At 37.2% G+C, this 22,542-nt stretch overlaps 1 protein-coding gene across 17 annotated transcripts in view; it reads right to left on the bottom strand.

Moving 5' to 3' along the window:
• The window catches only part of LOC117413987 (membrane-associated guanylate kinase, WW and PDZ domain-containing protein 1-like), a 130,411-nt gene that overhangs the window by 48,111 nt on the left and 59,758 nt on the right, over positions 1-22,542 (bottom strand). For all 17 annotated transcript variants that reach the window (XM_058999665.1, XM_058999668.1, XM_058999667.1 and 14 more), the window contains exon 2: positions 15,391-15,507. In XM_058999665.1, coding sequence (XP_058855648.1) covers positions 15,391-15,507 — 117 coding nt within the window. The remainder of the gene's footprint in view (positions 1-15,390; positions 15,508-22,542) is intronic.

Below are 22,542 nucleotides of genomic sequence, written 5' to 3'. Positions count from 1 at the left end.
TCCTTACATCTTGTTGTTTTTTCTTTTTTTCTTTAAGAGTTATGGTCTTAACAACAATATCTAAAGTATAAATGTGTACAGTACGTTTTTAACAAGACTGTCCCCAATTTGGAAAACATTGGCAAACTGGGAACGGTATAAATATATTGTATACCTGATCACATTCGAGGCCATGGTGACCCACATTTTTACAATACAGACACCTTAATGAACTGACTTGTACGTGATTAGATGAGCTTTTCATGGATACTATTTGGATGAAACTTTGTTTGGTCCTTATAACATTATATACCCCCTTCAGACCCCAGGGTCACAAATGTGGCCATTTCACAATTTCAAATCACAGGTTTTCTCTGCAAACTGAAAAAAAAAATGTATGCTTAATATTTCTTTTGCACCAACGTAATCCACAGACTTGAAAATTCAATGAAATACACAGTTTTGATCTAAACCTTTTGGGGACTTCTATTTATAGCAACATTAGCAAAGAAGATGATTTCTGCTTTGTTCTTAAAATGAAGGAGCTAAAGGCTGAAGTCCCTGAGGTTCTAGGTTTGAATTTCAGCTGTGACCTACATTGAAAACAAGAGACAAGGGCACTGCGTGTATGTTTTTAGGTTGAATAAATGGGAGCACAGTATACTGGTGTGTGTGTTCGTGTTTGTGGGGCAATGTAAAACACATTATATTATTAATCATCAAACAAACGACTTCCCTACTGATTTAAAAACAATGTCGTGCAGCGACACCTTGCTGATAAGCCTGCCACACGTGTTATCTCAGGGTGAAGGATCAAGCAGACTCCAGTTTCATTAATACAATATAAAACCGTCTTGTTCAAGTCCTACCACCAGCACAGCACTATCTGCTATTTTTTGACAATTTACTAGCTCCTGATTGCAAAGGCGTTGTTTAACTAGAAATTATTCATATTGATCTCACTATATCCTGCAATGTTGACCTTTAAATGTGGCTGGTGACATTATCTCTCGTTTCAAACTCGTTGGATATCATCCTTCAAGTGACACTGCTTAAGTACAATGACAACAAGGGATACTTTTAATAAGTTCTCATCAACCTATCGGTCTGTCAACGTGGCTCGGTTTCCAAAAGGGGCCAGGGAAGATCTCAGTGTTGCAAAAGGTTCTTGAAACCCAATATGACCAATTGACAACTTCGACTTTCAAATTACATTTGCAGTGATCGTTATCTTATCAGGACACAAAATCATTTTTTTCAGTACAGTTCGTACATTGACCATTGTGATCATGCATTATAAAACAACTATTGGGTTGTTGCATCATCATTAGCCATTTTACATATTTCTGTAAGCCAGAAGAATTTAGCAACTGTATCTAGTGTTAGATAATACCAGTGGTAGGTCTGCAATCTGTAGTGATTTAACTGGTTTGATTAAGAACAGGCTGTTTAATTAAATGTTTTGGAAGGTTACCCTATACAGTAGCACTGTGATGCCAAAAGCACATCCCAGGAGGAACTCTCAAATCCTAACCCTTCTATTTTTTTTTTCACCATATACAGTTCAGGGTACAGTGGACAACTACGAACAGGAGTGGGATTGGGGGCTTAAAATGGCAACTACGTGGATGAACTATGATATTTGTACAACAAATGGTGGTACAATATTATTTAATTACATATGAAATATGAACAATGGAAGTGAAGTGGAAGTAAATGTTGAATGAGGTGGCACAATATCTAGAATCTCAGTGAATATGATTAATAGAGTCAAATAGCTGGATAAAATGTCAATTATTACTGGAGGGCACTCTGATAGTGGTGCTTTGGTGGATGTGTAAGGATGTCAGCCTACCTATGAAAACAGAGCATCAACGGACTCAGGTTCCAATCAGTCCAATTGCATTCCATTTAATGCGACATCTAATACATACTTGGAGAGATGTCTGTGATGTCTAACCAAAGACTGAGGGGTCGGTAAATGTAACCATACAATCCGTCAATGATTTACATTTCCACAATGCAGGACCTAGTATATTGAATGTAAGTACCAATCTTTAGTAATCAGGCACATAAGACCTAACAAGTCAAAGTGCTACAAATAGATGAAAATGATTGCAGTGTAAAACGACTCACTGGGTAATTTTAATCAGGGAAGCAGCTGCTATGATAACCTGTTTGCAAAGCGGCCATGTATCAAGACCGCTGCATACAAAGATTTGGATTCTAAGCAATGTGCTTTTTTTCTTTCTAGAAAATGTTACAAATAAGGAGGAAAATGTTATCTGCAATGCTAGATTTAATATTTCATGACTATGATCCACAGGGTATGCAGTGCAATTCAGACTGCTTGTACCATTGTACCACTCAATGTTTTCTGAATGCTCAATGCTGTACGACCATGAGAGAGGTTTGGCTCAGACAGAGCAGCTCTAATGTCTCCTTACCTCATGCAAATACAGTTGCCATTAACTACAGATGCATGTTCTTCAAGCAGACCAGCTTTCTATTTCCCCCACCAAAAAACAACAGAACTTTGGATATGCACAGCCTCCCTAATGCAGTGAGAGACAGACAAGGCCATTGGGACAACACTTATTTCACAGGATTTATATATCACAACCCCAAGCATGTGGGTGGTAGATAAGGGTTTTGTATGCACTAGATGTTCATTATCATGGCATAATTCTGGAGCTAGAAATACATCAACGTGACGACGAACTGTCTTTGTAGGCCAGAATCTGGTTTAAAAGAAAAATAAATCTATTATCAGAGAGAAATATAGGCCTATAGACAAATGAGTGAACAGGCATTAAATACCCACAGGTAATTAGTACAGCTGGCACAAATGAAATACAGCAAAGAACGTGTGATGTATTCACCACAGCATTCCACAATGGGATGTAGAGTCTTGACGTGGAATGAGTCAGCTGCTCAATACATCTATTTTTTACAATTAGGAAGTGTAACTCTAAAATGAACATGTCACTGAAAAGGTTATTTCGGACCTAGACTATAGGCTTGAATAAGGTCAACAGATGACCCCAAGTCATTCCAATTAAACGGTCCAATTAATTCCTGTGTGGTAATCATGCCTATTGCATTACGTTGTACAAATGAAACAGTCCACATGACAGGAGGGAAGAACATGTTTATACTAGGTAAAACCACAGCCAATCAAAGTAACACTGAAATATTTTCCTCTTACAATGTTTCTGGGCAAATGAGTTCCTTCCTAAAACCAATCCTCAGTCACAGCCTTTTTTCCCCCCTTAAAAGGTACGGTATGCTGTAGCCATTTTTTTTTTTTTTTTTTTTAATGGTTACCAATTTTCCTTTCTATATTTTAAATTGCTTTTCAGAAAAACTGGTTATTTGGTGAATAACATTTTGCATGTGTGTGAAAAACATGTTGGTGAGATTCAAATATGAACCCTTGACAAAATCTGATCACATCAACATAGTTTTTTATGCAAATAATCTGCAATCACATATCAGGATTTGTGGCCAACATACACATTTTGACAGGCTGTAATACATACTGATAGGACAGATTAGTACACAGAAACTTTTAGGCAACTACAACCTGCACTGCTCTAAGCTGATTTAATAGATGTCTTTAAATGTGCCAGTCTGGACAGTACAGAGTTAAATCAGACATGCAGTAAGCTAACATTTTGAGGCTTTCCATGCTCTGCAGACTCTAGTCTAGAAGGTACAACAATACATTGTCTTACAAATGCTTGCTCTCTCAAACATCTGCCACACTTAACCCCTGAAGTTCTGAATGTTTTTATGTATGAGCTGATACTATCGTCAAATAATAATGCTGTACACATTTTCTATAAAGCTATGTAGAATTAAAAAAAAATAAAAAACGCTAAATAGCTTTACAATGGTATAGTGAGAAAATAATTCATAAAATCATGGTTGAGTCACTAACAGCTAGTTCAGTTTTACAGATGGTTTATATGCAGACTCAAAGATTCCCTTGTTATGACCAGAAAGGTCTGGAAACCATATAAAATTGATCACAGGGCAGAGTCTTTATCTGCACATAAGCAGCAGACGAACAGCAAGTCTGCCACAGAACACAGTTAGAAAACCATCTGTCCAATGAAAGGGTTAATCCCTCCAGACAATCTTCAATAGAGGTCTGAAATTTCAGTCTATATATTCTCAATTCAGGGCAACACCGACCCCATGGTTTTAACCACAGTGTCCCCCCGACCCCTTGTTTTCTGTAGGCACAGGGCATAGCACATATAAAGAGAGAGAGAGAGAGAGAGAGAGAGAGAGAGAGAGAGAGAGAGAGAGAGAGAGAGAGAGAGAGAGAGAGAGAGAGAGAGAGAGAGAGAGAGAGAGAGAGAGAGAGAGAGAGAGAGAGAGAGAGAGAGAGAAGCACAATGAATCTCAACACAATAGGCCATCCTTCACAGCCTTTTACAGTTCTCCATTTTCTCCAGCTGAGCCACAGTTTTATTTGCGAACGTTTGACAAATAATAGAAGGAAAGAAAAAAAAAACTACAGGCTACACAACAAAATTCAAAGCCTAATTATCCAGAAACCTTACAAAAAATACTATAGGTTTTTTCTCTTTCTTTCACTAAAAGCTCCTTTACCAAAGGCAAGCAGGATGAGAAAAAAAAAAAGCTTTAAATCTTCCATTTAAAGAGCTGGAGACCCAGAAGCGGCAGAGGCAGGGGGGGGGGGAGGAGGGAGAGAGCTAGAAAAAGAGAGTGAGCCGGCATCCTGTACACCTTTCCGTATAGGAGCACTGGCTGAAGATAATGGCCTCAAACAAGCGACAACAGACCACGGTGAGAACTGGATTACTTCATTCATTGCATCAAAAAGGAGTCCCGTTTAGAAACAGGGGACAAAAAACAATGTCTCATCACCACAGCTAAATACATCAATGTTCACCGTACAATGGATCTGCATAAGCCTCACTGATGCTTTCCGTTTAATGCACCCACCCCCACTTAACCAACGAACCTCTGAAACCAAGGAATCATTCACGACAACAAAAAATACCTCATGAAAAAATGCCTTGTACCTTCTCCTTGCTGAAATCTCCAAATCTGATACAGCACAGCAGCAGGTCTCGTGTGGGAGAATTATTCTCCTGGTTTGCCGTTCAGCCCCCCACCCAGCTTCATCCACTTGCATCTGAGCAAGCACTGGCAGCTGCCTTTTTTTTTTTTATCAAAGCCCACAAGCACAGCAAATTAGTCCTCCTGCCCAGCTTAGAAGCTAAGCCAATGTGAGCTACTCACACTGAAGCGCTTGTCTGAAGACAGTGTCTCCCTGCCCCTCGGTTCCCCTGGTGCACCCGCCCACCTCCACACACACACACACACACACACACACACTCACACACACATGCTCCTCTCATAAACAAGGCACTCGGATCACTCTCCCGCGGGTCATGTGACCCTGGCAATCAACACTACAAAAGCAAATGATGGGGCTCCAAAAGATTAGGCCTGAATGGGATTTAGAGATAAAGCTGGCTGGACAGGTCCTGCATGCACACAGGTCCATTGCTTGATTTTATTTACTTTACAGTCCTTCAAAATAGTACACAGTATTTTCTAAACATTTGCTTTTAATTGCTGCTCTTTTAAGTCATATCTAAATATGTGTTTATGGTATAGATTTTACAGTTTTGACAAAACCCAGTTTTCTGTTGCATATGTAATATGAATAAAGAAATTAAACTGAAATTGCAATCATTTATATTCATAAAGGGTTACCAAGAAACAGAGCTTATTTTTTGTAACATTGCCCTGTGCTTTTTAACAGGTATTAGAAAGGCAGAGAAAATTACAGGTTAGTACATGATAGTTCCTGTAAACCCTGACTGTAGAAGGCTGGGCAAGTCGAAAGTATGTGTTTAGGTATTCTCCAAACAAAAGTACATGGGTGTTTAGATTTACATAGCGACTGTTGGGTTTCTCACTTATTTATTTTCTAAATGTTTAATTTAAGCTACAGATGATGCATTTTCTTCAAGCAGACATGCTTTCTATATCCCCCTGTAAAAACAACAACAGAACTTTAGATATTTATAGCCTACGTAATGCTGTCAGATACAAGGCCACTGGGAATTAAAAAGCATTTTGTTTTTAGCTACTTTACTAAGGGAGCAACAATAAGAAAACCTTATTATAATGTCATAGTAGTGACACTAAAAGGTAGAATTGCAGCTAATGTTACTATTACCTTAATGCTTCGTTTTAAGTAAAAAAAACCTGAAACCTTTTCAGAGTATTATCAGGGATGACAATAACTGTCTATCTAACTAAACAAGTAGGTCTGTTTACAAGCTTGGAAGCAACATTGTAACCCCACCCCATTCATTCAATTGCAACTCCATCCTTCTTTAGCAGTGTTTAATCTACTCTGGGCATCTCTAAGTGGCATAAATCATTTCTTTATGCATCTCTATTTCTATAGAGTCAACCTTGGTTAACTCGACACCCCACGGGGATGCCATTTAGTGTCGACTTATCCAAGGTGTTGAGTTAACCATGGGCCATGGTATTAACATGCATATAAGTAACAGGACTCACACGTTTACAGTATTTACAAGTTTGTTTTTAGTTAAATGTCCTTATGAAAACAGTTGAAAGAACTACAGTGAATTAATCAATTACAGTACAGTACTGTACAGACTCAGTACGACTCGTATAGTTTGAATGAAATAAGAATTAATAAAATAACTACAGCGTTATTTTTACGAAAACAATCCAACCACAAACTGTTGACTATACTTGTATGTGTTGTATAATTTGATGGCTTAAATAGCAAAAGATAACAAATGTACATTATACAGAATTAACTCGGTGAACAAAAACGATAATAAACAACTTACAGTTTCACACAGAAATCAAGCATTGTCGATTGTTTCGCATGCAGAAACACCTGCTTTGAAAGTTCTGCTGATAAGCTTGTTATCCCGAATCACCTGAGCTTTAAAGCCAATTGAACGAGAACTCATTTGTCGCTTCTCACTCATTATGAAATGACACTGTAACCAGTTGCGAATGAATGAATGAACGATCCATTTCCAGTCAGTCACGTGAAAAGACAGTGTCGAGTTGTCCACTAGTCTTTAATAGTTTTTATCCTTTCGGTAGGTATGGACCCGGTAGCTGAGGTATGGACAGTTACAATATGACCAATATGTTTTCTATTCTACTGGGTACAATGCTTGCACTCTTTCTACATGCACTCTTTCTACATGCACTCTTTTTGACATGTGTCACTCCTGGTGAAAAATTGTTATTTTGGTGTCTGATCCTTTGGGTATTAAAAGCAGACACTTCGCAGCTTACTTTCAGACAGGATCGTTTCTTTCCCCATGTTTCCACCTTACCTGGCTCATTAACGGTCAGACTTTAAGCTTTGCCAGCATCTCCAGAGGGAATGCCCAAAGGCTGAAAACTCAACTCCCCACTTCCTTACCTGACCGTATGACCCTATAAATAGAACATTGCTATTCATTTCTACTGGGCTGGGTGACACAGGTAATAATTGGTCCCACCAGGCTAAGCACTGAACAGTTTTAAACAGTTCCCAATTTTATTCCAGAACTGTCATGTTTAATGTTATTCTACAAGTATATTTATCCTGTATACATGTACTTCATCAGAAAGCAGATTTGGTTGACTACAGATTTTGTTTATATTGCCTAAATGTGGATCACCAGCAATACAAATTACACTTATTTACAGAAACTGCTCATGGCTTATTTTTTTATGGGATACTTTGTACTATAAAACACAACTATTAATAATTAATATTCAATTGTTTGCAGATTAAAGTAAAACTGATCATTCCATTATACGGCTACCACCATCTTATGTTTGACTTGCTGGGGTATTTACAAAACATTAGGAATATGGTCTACACAGAAAATGTAGTAATGTAAACGCTGAAATCCTTTTTCTTCAGAATGCATGACAGTGTTTTGAAATAAAATGTAATCTAAAATAAAAGTCTTAGTCTAAAAAGGCCCAAAAGTTTATTTTCAATGGCCTATCAAGAGGTTATAAATAATTCAGCTACTGCCTCTGTAGCTAATAGCTGTGCTCAGCTGTTACTAGACAAGATGGATGGGCAATTCAATTAAAACTGAAGAAGTTTTTCCTCTTGTTTTGCCATTACCAGGGGGTACGTACACCTTTCTGTTCCAAGTCACAATAAATAAGCTCCAGAACAGCAGAAGATTTGCAGTGAGCTGTCCATGACTGTGACCTACTGCTGCCATTCCGATGTATATACATCAGGAAAGCAAAGTCCAACTGGCTTGAAATCTAATGGCTAATGAAATATTATGAAATGGTTTTTTCTTTGCACCATTACAATGTAGGACTGAGCCTTTCGGCAGAACAGGGACACTGGAGAGAAATAACTTGTCATTAACACTTGAGAAAACAGTGCCCACACAACTGCCTACTACATGAACCTGTCCTTGAGGACTTTTCAATTAAAGAATACATTTTATTTTTAACAGATTGTAAAAAATCCTTATGTACATTTTTTAAATAATATACCTGTAATGGAAACATTTTTTAAAACACTTACATGATTTGGTTTGGACATCCAATTAATTTGAAATTTCTGACAAATAAAAAAAATAGCATTTCAGCATTACGACATGAGGTGTGGTTCACATTGGCACGTAGTTATCAACTCTGCTTTAAATGCAATGTCATTTAATAATAACCCTTTTCCTATCCAAACAAAAACTGAGACGACAACAAAACCACAAACTAGTTATTTAACCTGTTCAGTGCCTTTGATGATAGATCTTGTCATTTTACTATCTTTTCTAATGTGTCGATGGCAAGAGGCCTCGATATTGTTAAAAATAAAGGTTGTAACACTGTGTAAACTACAAGAAAATTGTGTGGTTTCCTTAAAAAAAAAAAAAAGCCTCTTCCTAGTTCTGTTCAAGTATGGTCCCAATTTTTTTTTCGACCACATAGAACATACAGAAAGTTATGGACAGAGAAAAGGCCATTCGGCCCATCAGGGCTTGTCCGTTGTTAGAAACCCTCTTTCTGTTGTAAACCAAGTTATTTGTACTGGGATTTGACAACACAGTTTCTGAAACTGAAGAAACAAAAATAGTCAGAAACCTCTGCTACAGGTTTCTAATATGCTGTGCGGAAACCTATACTGTATGTTATCACGGTTTGTAATTAATGTAGTTATGTGGTCGGAAAATGCTCAAACAAAGGTTTTAAAAGAATAACATAAAATTGCTATTTTTACTGTGGCACAGGCAAATGAGTTACCCAATAGGAATACCTTTTTCTCCAAGGTTTAAGGCTTGGTTTTCAAAGATGAATGTTCACACAGGTCCACTGTGATTTGACATTCTTGTCTGTGCAATGCTGAGCTTTGACTAGTTGGGGGTCATTTCAGGTACGTCTGATCCTCAGGATACACATGATGAATGCTTAACAAAATATTTAGAACAGTACACAGGTGTATTTTTGCCTCTTTGAAGATTTCTACCGACAAACACAAATTCTAATTGTACGCTACATCGATTGTCTTCTTTCTTATACAATACAAATTAATTTCAAATATGCAACCTAATGTATTTTTCTACGAATATGCCTTTACAATTTTACATGCACAAATTAATCTAAAGTGCTCTACTGATAATATTACTGGATCAGCCATTACAAGAGCATCGACACAGATGCTGTATATACAACCTCACCAGTTATGCACCATTTTAAAAAATGTAACCAACGAGTCGTCTATTTGAAAGTGTATTTAGGCAACCAATTTAAAATTAACAGTTCAGACTGGTCTATAGCCTACACAATGCAGCAAAAACATACCCCTACAGCTATCCAACACCTGCCATAACTTCATTAGCATGCACCAGAAAATCCTAACGGTATTTTTCTTTCGGTATTTTTTTGCACAGCAACCTGGGGTGCACACTTATTTTCTACAATCTGTCATTAGCTTCTTTTATTTCTCCACCCTTCCTTGACAGGGGCTCTTTTTCGCTTGCCGATTATGTTGTGGAATGCACTTCATTAAAATTTAGCTCCCCAATTCCAACCTGCAATGCGGTGGGAAACACAATGCGAGCGCCACGCTTCCTCCCTGCTTTTTGTGAAAAAGCCCTTTTGTTCTGCAGGCATCTGGACCAGATCGCCGCCTGTTTGTGCCTGATGACCACCCCCCACCCCCTCCCCCTTCACTGAGCACACCAGTCTCCAGCAGAGTGAAAAGGAGGTCTGTGTACCAGTGGGCCTTGTGTAAAGGCTGCTGGATGAATTAGAAAAAAAGTACCACGGCCACTAGCCATCTGTCCTTCTGGGCAAGATCTGACTGAACGTGCTTCCTCCCCACCCCCACCCCCACCCCCACCTCTCATCCCCTTAGCCTACATATAAACCTCAAGCGATTCCCTGACAATACACATATCTAGCTTGCTTTGCATATATTAAATGCAGTTAGGAAATGGTCTCGCATCTAAAAATGCTCACACTTGCCTGAATCCTCAGAAATACAAGCCCAACTGAAAGATTAATCCTCCCTTTGTGAGCTCCAATCTGAAAGTCGTCTTGAATAATGATCCGTGGCTCTGCAGTCGAGTGGAAATAAAAAAAAAGAAGAAAAAGCTGCAGGAATTGTAAATGTGTGGGGAGTAAAGGGGCTTACTTACAACAGAGAGGCTGCCATTCAACAAAAGATCTGAAGTAAAAAAAACATTTTAAAAATGGAAAAGAGAGAGCGAGAGAGCTATTGGGAGGAGGGATGGGGGAGCACTGGCAGGAGCAGCTAACAGTGCAAAATGAAAAATTCAGCAGACTTTTATATCGCTGGTGACATTTCCAGAACAATGCCCATCTGTACTGGAGCTAGGAACATAAGAAATGCAAATTACATTGCAATACCCACTTTCTGAGGTGCCTTCAAATACAGGTCTTGGGAATAACAACATTAGCACCTGTTTGAGTCCAAATCAACAAAAAAAAACACCACAACACACATGTTCATAATGAACACAGAGCTTGGTGCTATTTCAGTGAAAAGACATAGCGGCCAGTGTGGAAATCATAAAAAGCTACACTGCACTGTCAATTTAAAAATTATATTCACATTCAACAATGATATGATGGTTTACTGTTTTATCTGTAGCAATGCAACCATCTTGTTTCCCCCTCGCCCAACCTCTCTTAAAGTGAGATTCAAAATCAAATCCAAACCTTAGCCATTTAAATCACAGTCAGATTTACAGTATAAAAGCATTTGTATTTCAACCAATAATGCTTTCATTCTTGCAGTCTCTGTTAGGTTTTCTTAAAAAAAAAAAGCTTTCTTTGAGAAATGTACACCATAATATAACTGTTAAAAAATGGAAAAGGTGATAAATTCACTGGTAACACACACACACACACACACAGCACTGATAATTCCCCCTTTGGCAGGAGAATAACCCTCTGTGTCAGTCTGTGCTCGTAAAAGACCTGGGCTGAGGGGTCTCTACAGAGCTGCTCTGACCATCAGTCCTTGTCTCTTCAGTTGTGTCGTTATTCTTTCTTTGGCACAGCCTTGGGGTTCTGGAATGCCCTTATGGATTCCATTGTGTCATTATCAAGCCTCTCTGGGTTTAAAACTGCTGATCAGTGTTTGAGGCGAACTTGTTTAATGAAATTTAAATATAAATATCTTTCTTTAAAAATATTTGTGTTTTGTTTGTATACGTGTGCACATGTGTGTTTTTATTGATATTACTTGGATGTCGAATAATTGTTGTATTTTTTATTATTGAGTCTGGTCTACTTCGGTCTCTCTTTGTATTAGTGCTGCACTAGTGACATGTACCTGTGCTAGCGATGTAGGCACAAAGTGACTAAACTAAACTAAACTAAACTAAACTAAACCTAACCTGTTATGGAGTCCCTTCAGCTCACGCTAACCTGGTAAGATGTCCCATCTTTCAGAAAACTTAGCAAATTCATGATGGAGAAAGCTATCTATATGATTATCAAATCAGCAACAAACTGGTCAGACTCACATTCCAACACACACTGTTCTGCAACACTGTTTTATACATAGACCTACTACATTAGATCAGGTCACATGAATTAAAAGTCTCGTCTTGTGACCTAGTACACTGAACTGAGCTGTAGTTGCAAAAAGCATTAGCATCCAGTTCTTAAATGTCAATTTCACAGATCCCTGACCAACCAATCAGCTATCCAGTAACAAAAGCTATAAATAAAATAAAAAATACTTTCTTTTTTTTTAAATCATGCACACATGATTTTATAATTCAGCTGTATTCAGCTGTTTGCAATAAGATGGACTCGGATCACATCTCTTCCTTAAAATGTAGCTACCCAATTCTGACCTTCTCCTGCGAAACCTAACGAATTCATCAGCAAGCTTGAGCAAAGCCAGTTCTGTGATATCGATTGCTTCTTCAATAACCGCTCCAGGGATGTGAAAACATGGGGTTGTGTTAAGGTGCAGAGCACGTAGTGTTGAGTATCAAACCTCAGCACAGGGCCCCTACTACGCCTGTCTGATCTGAAGCTGCCTTGTGCCACCTGCTGTGCTCTCTATCCTCTGTCCACATAATGGCTTCCATCAGCCAGCTGTAACGACAGCACACAGGCACGTGACCACATTTCTCCGTGGCTAAAGATGTGGCTTCCTGTCAAAATGAAACCAATTGATCACTTTCACAAGTTTAATCAATCAGCTTAAAACCCTTGAGAGGAGTCCTTTTCATCATTCACTTCTGCAATGGATCCATACACTCGTTTAACGGATAGCTTTTTTGTCATGTTTTTTTAAATGAGACCAGAAGCAAAAGTCAGTGATGATTCAGTGTACAAATTAGATTATTTTTGCACACTCTACACTTTGCACCTTAAGGGCTGATTCAAAGTCATTTTTTCAAATTGATTTGGAAAAAAAAGATGCCATTTTACACATTACATGCCCCAGCACTGTTGAAAAAACATTAACACACTATGGTAGCTAGCCCCGGTGTATAACGTATTTAATACTTTATATTTACCCCAATTAGACAATCCTTAACAAAATGTTATATTTTGTAACTTTAGTACCACAATTTAAAGTCAATGTGCTTGAGTTTCAAAGAATATTTAGCATAACATCAATAAATATGAAAAGAACAAAAACAAAATGACCACTAAGCAACCCATCTGTTATCAGCCTCTCTCCTACATACAAGGCATACATACCAAGTAGGTCACACCACGGCCGGAACTCGCACTACGTGAAATAACCTCTTAACACTAAACTAACGGTTCAGATGTAGCTTTTAATAGATCATGCATAATAAAAAGAAGAAAAAAAACTGTTTTTCCCCAGGGGGTTTCCATATCCCTGCAGTAAATCACAGTATCTCCTCGTAAAGGCACTGACCTTTTCACAAGGATCTTTCACTTTGGCCTGAGGCCAAATGTGTGGCAAGTGATTAAAGGTCACTTCCAGCTGAGACCCGCTCAAGGTCAAACAGAGCCAGGCGTTTTTAAGGCCTACCATAAACACACACAGCAACACTTATTGAAAGTGAATTTGAAATAATCCATTAGCAGTGTCCTGTTAACGAAGGAGTAATTCACTCGAACAGCATTAGTAAACACGAGGGATTTGAAAGAAATTCTCTGAAATGCACAGTTAATGAAATTGATGGCTTCTTCCTTTTTTTTTTTTTAATCTCACACGAGCTTGAAATATCTTGTCCAGTGCAACCGAAGTAGCAGAATTGAGAAGCGTGCGTTTAAAATGGTATGATCTGGTGATATAACCAATGTCACACATATATAATAATCAATATTTTATGTCCCTTTGCCTAATGATTTAAAAGAACCATGGTCTGTTTTAAATCACTTCCATCTCTCTCTCTCTCCATGCAAGATACACTTGATCCACAGACTGTCACTTCAGACATGCTCAATTGCCTTGACCTTTTATGCATCCATGATTACCACATAAATCACTAGGGAATTCTATTTTCAAAATGCAAGACATCATAATCCAACAGTTCTAGAGCTTGGTCAAGATCTCTAGATGTAGCAGTCACATGCACTTCGGAAAATATTCATCTAAAGGACGCAGATGGGTTGGTTTCAGATCAGATTGTTGTTGGACAGCACTCTTCAAACATAATATTGTTCTAAGTTAGGACAGAGGTTTACATTGTTATTATTATTATTACTATTTTTTTTTAAACACTGTCTATTTTCTTTTTATGCTCCTAAACATGCCGTGTTGTAGAAATGATTATATTAAAATATGTATTTTACATGTCTAAGTTCCCAATTTACCAGATAGAAACCAGATTGTCTCAATTCAGAGTAATTACTTTCCAGAGGGACTTTGAAGCACGGCACAAAACCACACTCTAAAATACATTACAAAGTGTGTGTTGACGTTTTTGGCAGTCTTGCCACCATGGGATTAAGATTACATACTTATATACTTTCTACTTGGGGCCCTTCTCTGAATAAAATGTTGACTGGTGTATATAAAAAGGAATGCTAACCTGCCAAACGGTATACTGCAATGATCATTTGATATAGATTTGTATTCATTTACCATTGCATGACTTATTTATGTACTAGGTTTTTTAATGAGTAGGACAGTTTGAATTATTTTCCTGAACATACCTTCCTCCACACTTGCATAGTTCCTTGGCCAAGGTGTTACATTTAGTAAGCATTATGACATCATGGAAGTCGAACAGAATCTCAATTTAATCAACACAATGGTAACAGAATGAAACAGGGCTTTTCTTTTGATGGTCAGAAACAGAAGCAACTTAATTATACAGCTAAGTATGTTTTCAACAATAAGGGACTCAACAGTACATTTGCTATTTAAAACACTTCAGTAGGTTATATCATTACTATTTGTGTAAATACAGTGGTTTTAAGAACATTACACACACCCTGTGTATACAGAGCACCCTTGTATATTAGACTAGCAACTGGCTGTAACAAAGCCTTACAATGGAAGAGACAAGGTTCCCTACTGCTGCTACAGCATATAGAATACTCCAACCCTAAGAACTCGTATACAACACACAATGGCTATATTACATGTAGAAATTGTAAGAGTGTGCGCATTATACCTCGAGAAATACAGTAGGTTTGGAACAATGATGGACTTCACCAAATGTAATTCAAATATCAAATGTAAAATGGGGATCAAACCTTTGAATTATTCTGTTGTTTGTCTGTTTAATTCAGGAACATAAACTCTGACTGATATTCACCTGAATACTAGATTCTGCCTGTAGCTCCAGAAACCAAGTACCTGGGAGACACTGAATCCACAATAAGAAGGAGAAAAAGACAGCAGCTGATAAAGGTGTGAGTACTTACAAGGCACAGCGTGGCGGTAAAGGTTATCTCTGATGGTTTGTTGCAGCTCATGGTCTTGGGATGATTTCTGAAACCTCAGACTTAGATAATGCTTGAGATCCTTGTTGAGTCGGCTGCCTGGAAAACAAACAAACAGAAGCAGCTTTGTTAAAACCTTACTCGAAGAAGTCATGAAATACTGACTGGTGGTAGAGGCGCAAACAACATAATGCAAGTTTACTAGTTTGGATGCTAGAGGAAACTATCTTCATGTTTGTTTCATGCAAAAAATATTAAAGTTTGACTCTTTCTTAAGACTGTTTATGTGAACTGCATGGAGGAAGTTGCTCTGCCTAGAAAACAGTCTCTAGTATACCAAGCATAGATAGGAAAACATGGTCGAATTATACATGCAGGAAATACATTGGACTACATTCAGGGTAGAATAGATTTTCAGGTAATCATTTTAAGTCACGTTACTAGGAATATATATTTTAAAAATTGCATATGAATATCGTGGTCAAATCTGAGTGCTATTGTTTGCCTAATATTGTAAAACAGCTACACTATGTAAAACCTTTCATAGAGATCCTCCTTGTTTATGAGAAAAGTAACAGGTGGTTGTCGGTTTAAATTCATAAAACTGACAAAAGGCAACTGTTCTTTAAAGACAGGTGTTCTCCTACAACAGGAGGTCTTGTCTTAACTTCAATTGGAATGCAACCCTATCCTTCTTGCACATATCAACAGGTCTACAACATAGTTTTACAGTTGTTTACACTCACTTTGGAAAAGATTACAATCAGATACATGGTGTGTTTGACTCATTTGTAAAGTAATAAATTACAAAACGTTGCTTCAAACTATCAATATTCAAGCACATTTTTTCTTCCATCTACCACAGGGACCCCATTGTAATTGAAACTCAGTTAATTATAACAGTTTACAAAATTCTCCATCTAACATTGCTGAATTTCAGAAAGACATGTTTCTAAATCAGCTGGATGACTTCTCAAGCAAAAGAAAATCCCATTTTAATAAAATGATATTCACGTTCTTGACCATATATTGGTTTAAATATTAACATGCAGAATTGTAGTTGAAATAAATATAGACCTTGAAAGGAGCTGAATGTAAAAGGGGCCTTAATTTATTAACTTAAACTTTCATTCTTTTACCCTGGTCGATTATTCATTTAAATTACCCATTTAGTAATAATATGGCTTTTTGGAAGGTTTTATATTATATTATTCCTGATGCCCATTGTCAGCCTTAGTAATACAGCACCCACTCGATATATCGCGGGTGTCGGGGTCCAGTACAAATCCTCTATATATCGAGGGCCGCGATATAGCGAGAGACCCATAGAAAAACAAATAGGCTAATAACAAATACTGTACAACCACTCCCTCGTTTTATCGGGGGCGTCAGGGTCCAATATAAATCCTCCACGCAAACCGCTTTTTCTCATTTTTCGTATAAAAAGCTGCACACCGTTTTAATTAGTACTGTGGAGGGTAATTGCTTCTCACCAACTTAAGTCTCCAATTAATTTCATGAATCTTCCTCTCCTTTCTCAAATGCACAAACCGCTGCATTGAAAGAATCCATTCCCAACATAGGAGGTTTGTTGTTAGGGAGCTGACGTCACTGCCCTGTGACTTGTGCTAGTGCAAGCAGATATTTAATTTGCTTTGTGTTATTGTGCAATGCGTCTGTATGTGATAATAGTACGATTATATATATATATATATATATATATATATATATATATATATATATATATTATATATATATATTAACGCTTTGTTTTCAATTGTTCTGTATATTTTAGTTTGTGATGTGCAGTACAAAATAAAACGAACAGTAATTATAAGTGAAATTGTCTACGTATAGTGCAGCTAAGGCATGCACAGTTAAAATTGGGAGCCAACTCCAGGACTGCGATATATCCGAATCCACAGTACAGCAAGGGGCGACATAACGAAGGGTGGGTGTATTTACATATCTTTATACAGTAACCACTGTTACTGTAGATGTAATAATGCAGAAGAAACAGCGATACAATCATATTTTAGTGCTATCTTATAATTGAGTCTATGGAAGATGTAATAACATCCTTCAGACTTTTATTGCTTTTAAGTAAATTATGTGTTTTGAGAAGGAGGATAGTTGGAAAGATTGCTCACGATGGAACACTGAGACATGAAATAAATACATTTCAGCCAAAGGTCAAAATCTGCGGCCTTGCCACGAGTGACCAGTCACATATTTCTGCAGTTTCCAATCCAAAACATAAAAAAAAAACAACAATAAAATACATATATATTGTAACACAGCAGGGAGGGGGTTAATCCTCCCTGCATGGAAGAAAACATGTGCGAATGCACATTTGTGTTAATTGTTAATTATCCCCTGCACCTGGTAATTATTGTTAAATTAGAACCAGGTGCAGGGTATTTAAATGAAGCAGCCAGTCTGTTCTAAGCTGCTGTGTGGAGAGCCTGCTTGTTTGTGTGTACAAGTGTAGGAAGAAGAAAGGTAGTGTAAACCTGTGTGGTTTGTTTTGTGTTGAAGATTTTGTTTTGTGTTCCAGGTAAACAGCTTAGCTGTCCTGATTTATAGTTTAGGTTCCTGTTATGTCTAGTTAGTGCTCGTAAAGAGCTAGGTGTTTGTTTTGTATTTTGTTTATTGTTTGTATTATTAAAAGTGCGTGGAAGCGCTGAACCCCCAATTTCTGTGTCTGGGTCAATTTTTAATGGGGCAACGAACCCGAGTGGGGGCAATATATTACAATATATTAAACCTAGAAATAATATAACCTGCCATGGAGATAGTTGCTCCACTCAGGAAGCTTTTTTATAACTTGGTGAACAAAATGTTATAAAAATGACATATGTTTAGTTATTATATTTTGAAACAAAGCTCCATTCTGAAAATATCTGAATTCTGTTTCGTCCACATTGATTGACAACTCTAATGCCTTTGCCCCATCTCACAAGAAACAAGCTTGTGAAACTAATTACAACCAGTGACAGATCCCAAAGCTAACCTTGGAGCTCATTTGACAATCACAGGAGAATATGAATCTGTTAGTTATAGTGATCCTATATACAACAGTGTTCTGTCAAGGATTGAAGAAGGGTAGGGTAGCGTTTGGGAGGGATGGCACAACTGTGCATCGGAAAGGTAAAAAAAAGGGTTAATGTAAATAAGCAGCACACTTATTGTATAGATCAATTACTTTCATTCCCTGCGGATTTTGTTTTATGCTCTTTCCATCTGCTGCACTTTTGGGGGTGGGGTTGCAAGGGTGTTGACTAGTGAACTCTAGAGAGATATTCAGCAATTAGGGCACGCATAGGCCATATGCTGGTCACAACAATAAAACTGTGATTTACTGAAGTGAACTTTTCTGCATCTGCCAGCAGCTATTAACCAAAGGAAAACAATGGCCAGCCCCTTCAGGGTTTTAACCAACTTTATAAGCTGTATGCTCATCATATTACTGGTCCCACGTGTTTTTAACCTAAGATACAGACATGTAATGTCTAAAACTGGTATGCTTAATGATCACTATAGTAATAATGCTTTGAAAGAATCTCTCATCCCCCGAAATATACATCTTTTCTAGCCTTTGTATTAAAAATAGTTAGATACAAACACCCTATGAGAATGACAATAGTGTTTTAAAAAAAATGTTCTGAAGAGAGATAATTGCAGATGTATTCTTCAGATTAGTTTTTTTGTAGAAAGCGGTACATGCACAAGGGGTGACATAGGCCTTTTGTTATATGGCCCCCCTCTTCATGAGGACTGTTCTACAGAGCTGAAACCAATGTGTGCTTCATGCATATGATTCTTTCAGGTCATTTATTAAATTAAAGCCCATGGTGTCTGCAGACCCAGGGACCATAAATTAAACCTAAATCAAAATCATTTCAATTGACCTCTCTACCTCCTAGGCAAGAGAGTGGCAGTGAATTTCACCTGTGCTTCTGGAAATCTTTTCAATTATTTAGCTTTCATTCTTAACATATAGAAAAACCAGACAAAGTAAAATGGCTACTGTGTTGTTTGCCTTGTGGAATATCAAAGCCTTAAAAGCAGCCTCTGTTCTGTTAATTGAAGAAAACTCTTAAATGGACCTTTTTTTTCATCAGCTTCTGAATTTCCCTGTAAACATGCACATCTAATTTCCTATTTTCTTTACAGTGCGACTGCTATGCATTTTATAGTGATTCACATCACATTACAGGATTCTATAAGTTGTCTTAACAGAATGACATTTTTCTTAATTATGTATCAACAGTTTTAAAATTACACAGGATTTGTAAACTGCTCTCTGTAAGTGTGATTTATTATTATTATTATTATTATTATTATTATTATTATTATTATTTGTTGTCTACCTTAAGCTTTCTATTTTTTTTTTGTCTAAAAATGTCAGTTTGTTTTTCAGGTATTACTCACTGCACATAAACAACTCTTTATCTGCTTACTAACATACAAATCTACCTCCTCCTTAATTGGCCCAACATCATTTGAGGCACATTAGTATGCCAGTGCTTCTATAAATGCAGACAAAACAATATGTCTAGTTCTCAGTTACATTTATAAAAAACAAAGAAAAATCATTGATATGATCAACTACTTGGTTTTCAACAATCAATCAGGTTTGAATAAGAAAGCTATTGTTTCCAGATGGCACTCGCATTTAAAATGGACGAAAAAATAAATTGCATTGAACAACACTGCACAAGCGGGCTTTCAAAGGAAAGACCCTAACTAGGGTTAAGTAACCCTAACCCTAACCCTAAACCCTAACCCTAAACCAGAAAATCAAAAGGCTCAAGACTTGGGAGAATCATAGAAAGTAACCCATCAGTATACAGTAAACAGCAGAACATGAACGGTGGTGTCACAGAAATACCCTGTCCTAGAACCCCAGAGGGTATGTTCGGGTGAATCACAATATATATGTTGTGACCTTTCAAAAATACCTTATAACAATATTGAAAATGATCCTAGTAAAAGGCATGCAACAGACACAGCAGGTCATACTTGGCTATTATCTGAGTGGGTTTAATGTAGAATTGCAAGCGTCAGCTGATCCAACTCCAATGACTAAATGTGTAATCACTGAAGTAGTATGAAACAACAACAACAACAACAACAGAGTTTATGGGCATACACACCATTTAGGATAAAGATAATGCTTGTTGTACATTTATTGAAGGTTCTGTTTTCCCGCTACAGCCCGCAACAGGCAGCAGCGGTTTGTACAATAACAGCATTGTGTTTGAGCGGATGCACAGGGGCACCCTATGAAGTGCTGTACAATCTTGGGCACCGGTTAGTGCTATTGAATGGTTTCTGGCAGATTGCCACCTTCATTACCTCATCTCATGGGAGATAGACATTGATTGTGAAAGATACCCAGTGAGCTAGTCAAAGTGTTGTGTGTTTTTGAATTTCTTTGCATTGTAAGCCAACTATTATACCCAATGTACATTTTATTTCACAAGAAAGTGCAATGAATGCATCCAGTTTGTGAATGAGGAGGATATAAATCTTGTAATACCCAGACCTAACTAGTCTGGGGTCCCTATAGAGCAGTATACTGTACTGTATACTAACGGTCAGATTCACACAGATTCTTGTGTTGATAGCAAAAAACACCAATGAAATGATTACTGTAGATGCAGAACCTACTGTAGCTATCTTATTTTTTGCAGTCTTTTGTGTATACCAAGTATAAAGAGCACACATAAGCAGTTAAAACATGTAGACTGTACATGAGCTTTGCATTCTTATTCAAAATGTTTTTGAAATAATGATGACGATGATGACTCGGGGAACTCTTTTGATTGCTACACTTAGTGAATGTAATGCTGATAGTTTGAATTACTTTTGACTGGTAATTACTATACTTCACTTGGCTCATTGGCAATAGGAAGATATAAGCCAAGTGCTAGCAGGGCATCAGAGGCCCTGTAGCTCATGTGATGTTCTTGTTTGTCCTTGCTCTACTGCTCTGAGCTATCAGCAGTACAGGAACTAGGTGGGAATTGCCTAGACACCCTGAGAATTGCCTTTCAAAGAACAATTTAAACCATTTTTTAAAACGCCACTACAGTACAGTATATTTTGCTGTTAGGTCACAACAGTAGGTCAACTGAGAAGAATTTAATACAGGTCTGATATAAAAAGTAGAGCAAAAAGAATGAAAAAAAAGAACATATTCTGTTCAGGGTTTAAAGAATAATGCAGTACAAATGCAATTGCATTTATCCAGGTTGTGAATGATGGCCAGTACTAGAGTAGAGTAAAATATAGCATTTATCAAGAAGCATTAACACCTTTTTTTACTGTGGCCATTTTACTTTCAGTACTATTAACCACAATAGTGGTTGATTGTGAGAAATTGTATGAACTGGATGTTAATTTGGTATGGTTTGTTTTCTTTCAGTCTTATCTTCCAGTCTCTTTTTAAGTTGTATCTGAAGCACAGTCACCTATTGAGATGAGATGAACAATGTTTATCTTAATGCACACATGACAGATTTAAGATTTGAATCCCATAAGGACTAGCTACAGCTGGCACTTGAAAAAGGCTCCACAGCTTAAAATAAAGGCAGAAAAAATTAAATAAAAACTGCTATTTTTAAACTCAGGCTCCCGAAGGACTACACCAATTTATGTCAAAGCAAGCAATCCACGAGTGAGCATGACTTATAGTAACTATGAAAAAGATTCATCAGGAAAGGTGACTAAAAATGATGTTGTTGTAACCTTCATAAATGAAAGTATGATAATTCCGTTATTTTGGAGAATTAGACACTGGTTGCCTGAAGCTAATTCTCTTGGCTTGGTTGTCAAGTATTTTGGCAGCTGGCTCTTTGAGCTAATATATATATATATATATATATATATATATATATATATATATATATATATATATATATATATATACTGTATATAAATAACTATAGCAAGAGACAGAACGAAAAAAGAAAAAGAAAGAGCGAGGAAAGGAGTATCAGAAACAACATATAGTCAATAAAGTGTTTCAGCAACTTTGGATATCAAAACAGCGTTTGTAAACTTATTTAAAAAAAAAAATCATTCTTTTCAGACCATCGCTTCTAAGAACTATACAAAAAAACCTAG

The sequence above is a fragment of the Acipenser ruthenus genome, chromosome 25 (assembly GCF_902713425.1).
Source record: "Acipenser ruthenus chromosome 25, fAciRut3.2 maternal haplotype, whole genome shotgun sequence".
Lineage (NCBI taxonomy): Eukaryota > Metazoa > Chordata > Actinopteri > Acipenseriformes > Acipenseridae > Acipenser > Acipenser ruthenus.
This window is presented reverse-complemented; position numbering and strand designations above follow the sequence as displayed.